This window comes from Dipodomys spectabilis, unplaced genomic scaffold, assembly GCF_019054845.1.
Source record: "Dipodomys spectabilis isolate Male_0828 unplaced genomic scaffold, ASM1905484v1 ptg000414l, whole genome shotgun sequence".
NCBI lineage: Eukaryota > Metazoa > Chordata > Mammalia > Rodentia > Heteromyidae > Dipodomys > Dipodomys spectabilis.
This window is the reverse complement of record NW_024871091.1, coordinates 4,930,635-4,942,998: the sequence shown is the minus strand read 5'-3', so window position 1 is coordinate 4,942,998 and position 12,364 is coordinate 4,930,635. Positions and strand designations below refer to the sequence as shown.

Genomic DNA, 12,364 nt, shown 5'->3' with positions numbered 1-12,364 from the left:
ATTACACAATCCCTACTATAATCTTGCCATTTTACACATGAGTTGACTGAGGCCTAGGGTTGAAGACTCAGATTTCACACTAAAGGCAGCCATGGGGCTTGAAGGGAGGTCTAGAGAAAAGTTAGTCACTTAGCCTTTGTGCCTGGGTTCCAGGGAAGCCAACTCTCCAAGAGCTGGAACTGGTTAGAAGAGAAATTGACCCGTGGGTCATGATCCTCAGCAGAGCTGCCTTACTTTCAGAATGCCTCCCTACTGAGCAGCCCCTGGGAAATGGCAAATCGTCTGTCCCACAGGACGCACTTTAAGGAATGCACCCATGCTGTTCCTGTGACAAGGCAGATGGAGTGACTCAGGGAGACAGGAGGGAGTGAGGGGGTGGGGGCATAGGGAAAAAAAACTCTACTGCTACCAGCTGGTATTGGAAGGAAGGAAAGAAGGAAGAAGAGGTAGAGAGACAGACAGACACAAGGGACTCTGATATGCTGAATCTCAAGATTCATTCAATGAAACCCTTCATGAACAAAACAACTTTTCACAAAGTTTCCTGGGCCCAGAGGCAACACAGGAGATAATAGGATGCCCCTGACAATGGGAAGGTAGTACCAGTGGCAAAGGAGAAGAAAGCCCCAGAGCTAGAACTGACACAGACCCAGTCAGGTGGCTGCTTCCAAAACAATGCAGGCAGAAATGGACAACACAGGACACAAGCAATGGACTAGAATTGCATGGGGCTCTGATTCCCACTAAATCCAAAGGCAACACACACCAAAGTAGCTACAGTTGTTAGAATTCATGATCTAGAAAGACTGCCTGGTCACATTAATGACGCTACCTAGAAATGAGGGCTGTTCCATATATTCTCAGAAGTTTTTACTTGAGGACATAATGTTTTCTCTACTTTTCCATTCTGCAAGAAAACAGGAAAGATACAGTTTGAAAACAAGAAATAGGTTAAAAAGGAGAGGACATTCAAATTCATTAGGAATCTTGACACGTAAGTCATAGCATAACAAATACCAGGGGGAGGGCTGGGAAGGTGGCTCAGTGGTAGAGCGCTTGCCTTGCATGCATGAGGCCCTGGGTTCGATTCCCCAGCACCACATAAGCAAAAAGAAAAAACGCCAGAAGTGGTGCTGTGGCTCAAGTGGTACAGCGCTAGCCTTGAGCTGAAGAGCTGAGAGACAGCGCCCAGGCCCACAGTTCAGGCCCCATGACCGGACCCCTCCCCCCAAAAAAAAATACCAGAGGGAGGTTAGGGATAGTGGGAAAACAACAAGGGAAGGGGTAAAAAGAAATGTACTCATTGCCTTACTCATGTAACTGTAACCCCTCTGTAGAGCATCTTTACAATAAAATAAAAATTTTAAAAAGAGTACCATTTAATATTTAGCAAACATTAAAGATAAATAATAATATTGCCAAGGACCTGAGAAACAAGACATTTTCTACACTATTGACAGGACTGAAATCTGGAACAGCATTTTTGTAGGAGACTGAAATTATCTATCAAAATTTGACACAATAATTCCATTCCTACAACAAAAGAAGATTCAAGAATCATAGCAAGAAAAAGAATATGAGACAAAATTCAAGGGGATGTGGAAGCCTATAATATCAGATCAATCTCCCCTTGTTCAGGCTGGGAAGGTGGCTCAGTGGTAGAGTGCTTGCCTAGCATGCATGAAGCCCTTGGTTCAATTCTTCAGTAGCGCATAAACAGAAAAATCTAGAAGTGATGCTGTGTCTCAAGTGGTAGAGTACTTGCCTTGAGCAAAGCTCAGAGACAGTGCCCAGGCCCTGAGTTCAAGCCCCAGAACTGGCAAAAAAAAATCTCCCCTTCTCCAATAAATTTCCATAGTCAACTGAAAAAAAAGAATAACAGCAAATTTGCACAACTTCTTATGCGTAGATATACGCACATATTAGATATGTATACATATGTGGTAATATGAGTGTAGCTGTATGACTGGGAGGACTGAGGGGAAGAAACAATGATGGATGGACATGCCTGTAATCCTAGCTACTCAGGAGGCTGAGATCTGAAGATCGCAGTTCAAAGCCAGCCTGGGCAGGAAAGTCTGTGAGACTCTTATCTCCAATAAACCACCAAAAACCAGAAGTGGCACTGTGGCTCAAGTGGTAGAGTGCTAGTCTTGAGCTGAAGAGCTCAGGGACAGTGCCCAAGCCCAGAGTTCAAGCCCCATGACAGACAAAAGAAAAAGAAAAGAAGGGCTGGAAAGGTGGCTCAGTGGTAGAGCGCTTGCCTTGCATGCCTGAGGCCCTGGGTTCGATTTCTCAGCACCACATAAGCAGAAAAAAAAGCCGGAATTGGCACTGTGGCTCAAGTGGTAGAGTGCTAGCCTTGAGCTGAAGAGCTGAGGGACAGCACCCAGGCCCACGACCGGACCCCTCCCCCCCAAAAAAAAGAAAAGAAAAGAAACAATGGTAGAAGGTAAATAATATCAAAATATACTATGTCTATGTAAGAAGACAGCATAAGGAAACTCACTGAAAGCTAATGGACAATATGGGATTAAGAAGGATGGGGAAAGAGAAGTTAACCCTTTTGTACAATTATTATATCCTAAAATATGAAAACATGATTGATAGTAAAGTAAAACAGGCTCTGCTGGGGTGAATGCCAGCAGGATGAAGAGGGAAAACAGAGAGGGTAAAGGAGGGTGAATATAGTCGAAAACTTTGTAAGAGTGTATGAAAATAGAACAATGAAACCTGCTGACATGGTTTTAAGAAGAAGAGAAGGAAGAGTGTGAAGGGGATGAGTGATCAGGGTACCTTGTGTGTATGTATGCAACTGGAAAATGAACCCCCTTGAACAACTATTATATACTAATAATTTTGAATGTGTTTATTTACTTTGGCTTAATTCAGGTTTGAACTCAAGGCCTTCTGCACACTCAGCTTGCTTTCTCAGCTGGCAATCTACCACTTGAGCCATTCTTCCAGCCCTAGACTAATAATTTTTAATCAATTGTATTTTATATTATTGAAAGGAAAAATACAAATACAAAGTTAAGTAAACTCTTTCATCTGCAATAGCATCAAGAATAAGAGACTGTGGAATAATTGGAAGCAAGAAGGTATAAGATCTGTACACTAAAAGCTACAGTACATGGCTGAATGAAACTAAAGAAGACATAAATCAATGGAAAGATATTCAATGTTTATAGAGTCAAAGAGTCAATGTTATTAAGATGGCATTATTCCTCTATAGATTGAACACAACCTGTTAAGATCTCAGCTGAGCTAGCTTTTTTTGTTTTAATGAAAAGTCAAGTCTGGTGCTAAAATGCACCTGGACATGTAAGGGATCTAGAAGAGCCAATATGGCTTTGAAAACCAAGAATAAGTTAGAGGGCTCACAGCATCAGAATTTTAAAACTTACTACTAAGCTACATTAATGCTGGGAACTGGCAGCTCATGTTTGGAACCCTACCTAATCAGGAGGCTGAGATCCAAGGATCATGGTTTGAAGTTAGCCAAGACAGGAAAGCCCATGAGACTCTTATCTCCAACTAACCACCAAAAGTCTGGAAGCAGAGTTATGGCTCAAATGGTAGAGCACCAGCCTTATATGAAAAAAGCTAAGGGACAGTGCTCAGACCCTGAATTCAAGCCCCAGTACCACCTGCCCCCATACACACAGAGGTGCACACTACAGTTAATCAGTCAGTGGAAGTCTTTTCATTAAATGATGCTAAGAAATCTATATGTGCACGTACAAAATAATTACTTTAGCCCATACCTCCTACTATATACATAATTTGATCTAAAATGGATCAAAGACCCCAGTGTAAGAGCTCAAATGATCACAGTTAGAAAAAAAAAAAAAAGGAGTAAGCCTTCATGACTTTTGATTAGAAAAAGGGTTCTTAGATAATACCAAAAGTATAAATAACAAAACAAAAAATAGTTGAATTTGACTTCATCAAAATTTAACTATTTTGTAAGGCACTGGTATTCATGCCTATACTCCTAGCTACTAAGGAAGCTGAGATCTGAGGACCATAGTTCAAAGCCAGTCCAGGCATGAAAGTCTTTGTTGGGACTCCTACCTACAGTTAACCAGTAGAAAGGCAGAAGCAGATCTGTGGCTCAAGTGCTAGAGCACCAGCCTTGAACAGCAAAGCTAAGGGACAGTGCACAGGCCCTGAGTTCATGCCTTAGTATCAGCACTCATACACACACAATTAAATTTTTTTTGTTCAATCATGGGGCTTGAACTCTGGCCTGGGCACTGTCCCTGTGCTCTTCAGCTCAAGGCAAGCGCTCTATCACTTGTGCCACAGTGCCATTTCCAGTTTTGTAGTGGTTTATTGGAAATAAGAGTCTCACAGACTTTCCTGCCTGGGCTGGCTTTGAACTTCGATCCTCAGATCTCAGCCTCCGGCATAGCTAGGATTACAGGCGTGAGCCACCAGTGCCCAGCTCTGTTATATTTCTAAGCAGATCATTTTAACCTGGTGATCTTTTTTGTATGTGGTCTTGGGATTTATAGTCAGGGCCTTCATACTTGCTGGGTAAATTGCTCTACCACTTGAACCATGATCACAACCTCAAACTGGCAGTCTTTCTTAGACAATCAATTACTGTGCTCTGTGTTGTCGGGAGTCAGTCTGCTTTTCTTGCTTTTCACATATTTAGAGTCTTATAGAGTCAACAGGCATGGCCTATGCCAGGCACTGGCTAAGCACTTTGGGCCTGAAGGATACCCTCTAAGGAAAGGTTCCAACACTTGTACTTAGGTCTGTTTCCTACCTACCTGGAAACATGACACTGGATATTCAACACACTTGCCTGTTTAGTGTTCCCCAGTTCGGCTTTCAGCTGCAGTCCTCAGTGAGCCCTCACTCAGGGTTCTAGCTCCTATATATACCTTACAGGCATAATTTTTCAGACAGCAGTACAATGAAAGCTTAGTAATAATGTACCAGTAAACAGCTAGTGTATATATTTATATGCAGTGATTTATCAAGTGCTTTAGATGCATCCTTTTATTTGATCCTTAAAACAACCCCCTGCAGTAGATGTTGTTAAAGTCTCCATTATCCAGATGTGGAAACAGGATCATAGACATGCCACTGTGTGACTATCACAGTGACACAGTCTGTAAATGACCAAGCTAAGACTCATATCTATCAATATAAAGAAGTCATGTGAGTAACCACAGTGCCACATACTGCCTTACTCCAATGGTCATATCATGTTAGGTCAGTCCAAATAGCAGAGAGAGAGAGAGAGAAAAACAAAAGAGAGAGAGAGAGAGAGAGAAGGAGGGAGGGATGGAGGGAGGGAGAGAGGGAAGGAGGGAGAGGGAGACAGAGGGAGAGGGTGTCAAAGACAAAGACAGAAAAAGGGATAGGGACACAGAGAGATGAAAATGTGCTCAGTGCATATTATTAAGAAGATAGAAAGCCCGGCGCTGGTGGCTCACGCCTGTAATCCTAGCTACTCAGGAAGCTGAGATCTGAGGATCGCGGTTCAAAGCCAGCCCGGGCAGGAGAGACCGTGAGACTCCTATCTCCAATAAAGCACCAGAAAACCGGAAGTGGCGCTGTAGCTCAAGTGGTAGAGCGCTCGCCTTGAGCTGAAGAGCTGAGGGACAGCGCCCAGGCCCAGAGTTCAAGCCCCACGACCGACAAAAAAAAAAGAAGATAGAAAATCATGATACACTTTTCAGTAAGATTTCTACCCAAACTCGATTAAAAAAAAAACATTTTTAGTAAAATTTCTATCCAAAGTGGATAGAAACATTTTCAACATTTGTGCTTAACAGAGTAAGCTTTAGTTATCAGAAAAATCCTCAACAATACCAGAACCCAGATGCTGCTTCTGTTTCATCTAGTATTCTTAGCACTGTAAAGTTCAGTATACCTTCTGGCAGATTCCAAGCACAGAAATCACTGGCAACTTCATTATGTTTTTATTTGAATTCTTTTAAAGAAAATACTAAAATAGGTTCCATAATAGACATCATTCTCTAAGTGATATCAAATACTCTGAAGCCATATCTACCTCCAAAGCCTGAAAAATACATAGAGACACAGAGACAGAGCACTCTCAAATCGGGCAATAAGGAAGCCTGGGATAAGGTATAGCTTGATACTAGGGCTAACTTTAGGAAAAACCGGGAAGGAAGCCAAGTTTATAAGAGATAAACCTACTGTGACTATTAGTAGTACTAATAAATAGTTACAATTAGAAGGACATTTTCTATTTCTAGGCACTCTTCTGAGGACTTAAAATGTGAGAATTCAAGCCAGGCACTAGTACTCTTAGATATTCAGGAGGCTGAGATCTGAGGATCCTGGATCAAAACCAGCCTGTGCAGGAAAACTTTGTGTGACTCTTATCTTCAATTAACTACCAGAAAACCAGAAGTATGGGGATAGGAGGGAAAAACTAGAAGAGAGCAAAGGAAGGGGTGACATTATCCAAAAAGAAATGTACTCATTACCTAACTTACAAAATGGTAACCCCTCTATACATCACCTTTATAATAACAATTTAGCTGGGCACTGGTGGCTCACGCCTGTAATCCTAGCTATTCAGGAGGCTGAGATCTGAGGATCGCGGTTCAAAGCCAGCCCGGGCAGGAGAGACCGTGAGACTCTTATCTCCAATAAACCACCAGAAAACCGGAAGTGGCGCTGTAGTTCAAGTGGTACAGAGCTCGCCTTGAGCTGAAGAGCTGAGGGACAGCGCCCAGGCCCAGAGTTCAAGCCCCACGACCGACAAAAAAAATAATTATAATAATAATAAAATAAAAAATATAATAACAATTTAAAAATACTTAATTTTTAAAAATCCAGAAGCCAGGGGCTGGGAAGGTAGCTCAGTGGTAGAGCGCTTGCCTTGAATGCATGAGGCCCTGAGTTCGATTCCTCAACACCACATAAGCAAAAAGAAAAAAGCCGAAAGTGGTGCTGTGGCTCAAATGGTAGAGCGCTAGCCTTGAGCTGAAGAGCTGAGGGACAGCGCCCAGGCCCAGAGTTCAGGCCCCACGACCGGACCCAAAAAAAAAAAAAATCCAGAAGCCAGACACCAGTGGCTCATGCCTGTAATCCTAACTACTTAGGAGGCTGAGATCTGAAGATCACAGTTTGAAGCCAGCCTAGGCAGGAAAGTCCACTAGGCCCTTAACCCCAACTACTCTTAACTACTCAGAAAAAGCCGCAAGTGGCACTGTGGCTCAAATGGTGGAATGCTAGCCTTGAACAAAAAAGGTTAGGGACCATGCCCAGGAAGTGAGTTCAAGCTTAAGTACTTACAAGGGGAAAAAAAGCATGTGAATTGAATGCATAGCAATCTTATGAGATGGTATTAATCTTATTTTACAGATGGGGAGAGAGACCAAGGCGTAGAGGTGTATTTAAGTGACATACCTTACATCACAAAGTCACTAGTGAGTAGAAACTGGGATTCAAGCACAAGAAATCTAAGGCCTGAGTCCATGCTCAAAGTACTACTGCTAGCACACTTCTGTTAGCTTTTCAAGGCCTTTATTTAGAGGTGTTAATAGGAAAGAATGACAAAAGCCTTTCTTCTCTTCCCAACTTAGGGGATTGCAGTAAACCTCTGCAGCAGCCAGTGGCACATTTTGGGTTCTCCTTATTAGGGAAGTACACCTACAAAAGATTTTTCAGGGGCTGGGAAGGTGGCTCAGTGGGAGAGTGCTTGTCTTGCATGCATGAGGCCCTGGGTTTGATTCCTCAGCACCACATAAGCAGAAAAAGGTGGAAGTGATGCTGTGGCTCAAGTGGTAGAGTGCTAGCCTTGAGCTGAAGAGCTGAGGGACAGCGCCCAGGCCCAGAGTTCAGGCCCCACAACAGACAAAAAAAAAAAAAGATTTTTCACCTGAAGCCTGCTTTCAGGGGATGCTATGCTTAAGATGGGGGCAGGAGGGCGCACTGGGAATGTGGCTTAGTGATAGAGTACTTGCCTAGCATGCATGAAACCCTGGGTTTGATTCCTCAGCACCACATAATCAGAAAACACTGGAAGTGGCACGGTGGCTCAAGTGGTAGAGTGCTACCCTTGAGCAAAAAGCAGCTCAGGGACAGTGCCCAGGCCCTGAGTTCAAACCCCAAGCCTGGCAAAAAAAAAAAAATTGTGTGTGTGTGTGAACTCAGAGCCTCGCCAGTTCAGCTTTTTTGCTCATAAGTGGCACTCTACCACTTGAGCCATACCTCCAGCCCAGCTTTTTCTGCTAGTTAATTAGAAGTGGAGTCTTGCCAACTTTTGCTGCCCAGGGCTGGCTGAACCTCAATTCTCCAGATCTTAGCCTTTTGGATAACTAAGATTACAAGGCATGAGCCACAGGTATCTAATAAAAGACACAATGTTTGTTTTGTGTGTGTGTGTGTGTGTGTGTGTGTGTGTGTGTGTGTTTGTGTTTTGTCAGTCGTGGGGCCTGAACTCTGGACCTGGGCACTGTCCCTCAGCTCTTTAGCTCAAGGCTAGTGCTCTACCACTTGAGCTACAATGCCACTTCCAGCTTTTTCTGCTTATGTGGTACTGAGGAATCAAACCCAGGGCCTCATATACAAGGTAAGTACTCTCCTACTGACCCACCTTCCCAGCCCCAAGACACCATGTTTGGATGCTGATTTGATTTTGTTTTCTTTGGAACTGGTTTCTACAAATGACAGACACAAACAACCCACCACTGTGAACCATTCATCTTAACTCTAATTTTCCAGAGTTTAAGATGAGCAAAGCAAGCCAGTTGAGTAGGCTCACCTCTAGTTGCAGAGACGCACATCCTTTCAGGAATTCATTGATGTTGCTGAGGCAGCTGGCTTCTGTTTGGGGCTCCAGACAGTACTAGAGAAGCAGAGTCAAATGTCACTTGGACATGGTCAATCTATTTCGAGCAAACTGTAACTCACCATTTGCTCATAACTAGAGGGAAGTACTGTCAATCCAGGAAGAGAAATAACCACTGAAGGAAGTGATGTCAATGTCTAAACGGTTGGTTTTTGCTTCAAATGCCACCAAGCTATTATAAATGTCATCTCATACCTTCAGCCAAATGTGGTGATAGCAAATTACAGAGAACAAGACAGATACTATTTTTTAGCTTGATTCTTGTTTTCAAGCAAAAAAGCAATATTTATTACTTTCCTCTCCCCACCCTGTGATAATTTATTGATGTTATTTTTCATTTTGGCTGTTTGCTCCATTTGATCACGTTTATCCATTTCTCAGGTTTAAGAAATTGTAACTACGTCTACTTGATCAATTAAAAAATAGAAACTAATATAAGAAGGCAAGAAGTGCTAGACTCACAGTCACATTTCTTGTTGTGTGTAAGAAAATAATTGTAGGACTGTCTCTTTAACCTTACCTAAAGTACCCACTCTAAAAATTATCCATTGTTGAGATGACGAGCTTCCAATATCAAAAATCTTCGATTTTTTTGAGACTAAGTTTAGTTTCATTTTGAATGCATGTTGCATTTAACACCTATATATGCTTTGATCTCTCCCTCTCCCCCCCACCCTCACTTCCCAAACCATATGTGATACTTTGGATTCTTTCTTCTAGTTCCTAACTGTTTCCTTCCTCAATAGATTTTTTTTAAGACAAAACAGCATCAGTTATTAGGCAAACTGTTATATAGACTCAGATACACCTCAAGTTCCAAGCATGTCTGTGGTGCATAGAGAAATGTAACAAGTACCTCCACGACCCAGAACACTTGTCATTCGGGTGCTTTCCTGTTCAACATTGTGGTAGCATTTAGGGGAGAAGGCAGTGAGTAAAGGATAGCGTTTAATTTTTCTGATATTTTCAACCTACAAACACAGTGAGAATGTCCAACTCTTAGAAAGACATTAAAGCAGACGATTCCCATTACTTGGGTAACAGAACACTATCTGAAGAGTTTTATTATTGCTGCTCTGAGGTAAACAACCCCAAATTAGCCTTACCTTTTCCACTGAGCCAGGCAGAAGTCGGTTGAGCAGTTTGCACAGCACTACCCCATTTTTCAGTGAAGACATCAAGAACTCTTCCGGATCACAGATGATCTTTTTGGGTGAATCCAAAACTCCCAAAGATATCAGCCATGTCACGATTTGCTCTTCTGGATTCATTACAGAGGCTAGTCTACTCTCTCAGGACCAACTATCTGGGGCAGTTGCAAGTATGAAGCCACATCCGTGATTGCATCTGCTGCTCTCTTCCTTTTTATGAGTTCTCTTCTGATACTTGCAGAGCAAAGGCTTAAAACCACTTTTCTTAAACAACAGTGGGACCCACTCACAATGTGGGGTTTTTTTTCTTAATCAAAGATGTACACACAGAGAAAATTGACATAAAATTCCAGGATAACATTGATTTTTATGTTCAAAGCCTGCAAAAATAAATTTATGAGGATTAAAAAAAATAAAAAAGGAACACACACACACACACACACACACACACACACACACACACACACACACACACCACAACCCCAAAAATCCAAACAGTGCAAAAAGCTATAAAGAAAGGAAGTGAGGAGGATGCTGGGAAGGGAGGAGAGAAAAGGAAAACAAGGTGAGCCAGCACTTCAGGGGACCTTGGAAATGAGACACTCATGGGCCAGTCTGGGAAACTGCTGTCAATATAGTCTAGCCCCGGTGATAATCTGGCTTCGGTTAGGGAAAAGATGCCAATTGGCTCTTAGGTTAGACAGATCTGAGCTTCTCAGGGAACTGTGCTGGCACAAGAGAGCTCAAAGACTTAGGTAGACTGTGATAATTCCCCCAAGAAATGGCCAGATGTCTTTAGACACAGAGATATGTATGTTTCACCAGCACTCCTTGCAAAACACATTGAGTTGCATGGTGACAATGTGCCAGGCAAATGAAGGCTGTGCCTGCTGTCAGCCATCATTGTGTATAAGCAGAAGCTAGGAGAATGGCATTTTAGTTTGCAGCCAAAAAGCTATGTTTAGGGAAATAGGCTAAGGATAACATCTGACATCCTGTTTACTTGCATTCTTTAGCAATTCTTTTTCTGGACCTGGTTCCACTACACAATCCAGCTGCAGTACCCTAAGCAAAAGCTCAGACACAGTCACATAAAGTGAGTAAAACACACTCGGAAACAGACTACTTGAGAACAAAAGAGTACTTGTCCTCTGTCTACACTACAGACTGGATGGTTTGTGTTTCTCCAACAAGAAACATTTTGCAATTAAAATGCTGCTCTGAAATAAAAACTAGTCTATGACAAGAGATTTCTATAATTCTCAAACATTTTCTACACCAGTTAAAATGGTCATACTATTGAGACACTTACAATAAGGCCAACTTCAATAGTACTACCTTATGTGGATAAATACATAGTGGTTTTTTGGCTATCCATCTCCATATATGGAAGCCATGCAGACAGTCACAGCTCTTTGCTGCTAAGCTTCAGAACCTTTCCAACACAACTGCAGGCATCTGCTACTAAACGATCAGCTCACAAGATCCTACTAAACATTTTCAACATTGTCCCTTCTTGCTCTGTCATACCAACCTCTCACATTTTACTAATATTATTAGTGCATCTGTCTGCTCCACCACAGTGGAAGCTTCCTGGAGCAAGAGTCTTGTCTGTCTTGGGCACCCAGCAGAGTGTCTGGTACACACTGGAGATGTTCAGAAGTACTAAATGAAGAAATGAATGTACTCAGATGATGTTCCTGATACAGATACTACCTGATGATAACAAGGACTTTTTGTTTGCTTGTCATTATGGCACAAAAATAGACATTTCCCTTGCAAATAATTTTGACTTTGTCTAGATGAAATTGATGCATAATAAATGTCATACACTTAAAACATATGAGTTAATTGATTTGCGCGTGTGTGCAAGTGTGCGCATGCGTGCTCCAGTACTAGGATTTGAATTCAGGCCCTCAGCCTCTTGCTTGGCTTTTTCCATTCAAGGATGGTGCTTTACCACTTGAGCCATACAACTACTTCCAGCTTTCTGATCGGAGATGAGTCACAGACATTTTTGCCTCAACTGGTTTCAAACTGTAATCCTTAGATCTCAGCCTCCTACATAGCCAGGATTACAGGCATTGCCTGCCAATGCTTCCCCTGATTTGATAGATTTTGATAATACTTTGATCATACTTACACTTTTGATACAGTAACACAGACACACATAATGTAGATAAACTTTTTTTTTTATCACCCCCAAAGTCTCAATGTGCCCTTTTGACCCTTTATTCGGTTCATTCATCTCTACATCACAAGCAGCTGTTCTTCAGTACCTTTCAATTAGTTTGTACTTTTAAGAATCTGATATGGGGCTGGGAAGGTGGCTCAGTGGTAGAGCGCTTGCCTTGCATGTATG

The 12,364-nt window shown here is 42.2% G+C and overlaps 1 protein-coding gene across 1 annotated transcript in view; it reads right to left on the bottom strand.

The window, feature by feature from the left end:
• Arhgef6 (Rac/Cdc42 guanine nucleotide exchange factor 6) overlaps positions 1-10,199 on the bottom strand; it is a 116,069-nt gene extending 105,870 nt beyond the window's left edge. Inside the window, exons 1-2 of the mRNA XM_042667576.1 lie at positions 9,958-10,199; positions 8,765-8,848 (exon numbers count right to left, since the gene is read on the bottom strand). Coding sequence (XP_042523510.1) covers positions 8,765-8,848; positions 9,958-10,122 — 249 coding nt within the window. The 5' untranslated portion in view covers positions 10,123-10,199. The remainder of the gene's footprint in view (positions 1-8,764; positions 8,849-9,957) is intronic.
• Between the last annotated feature and the right edge of the window lie 2,165 nt (positions 10,200-12,364).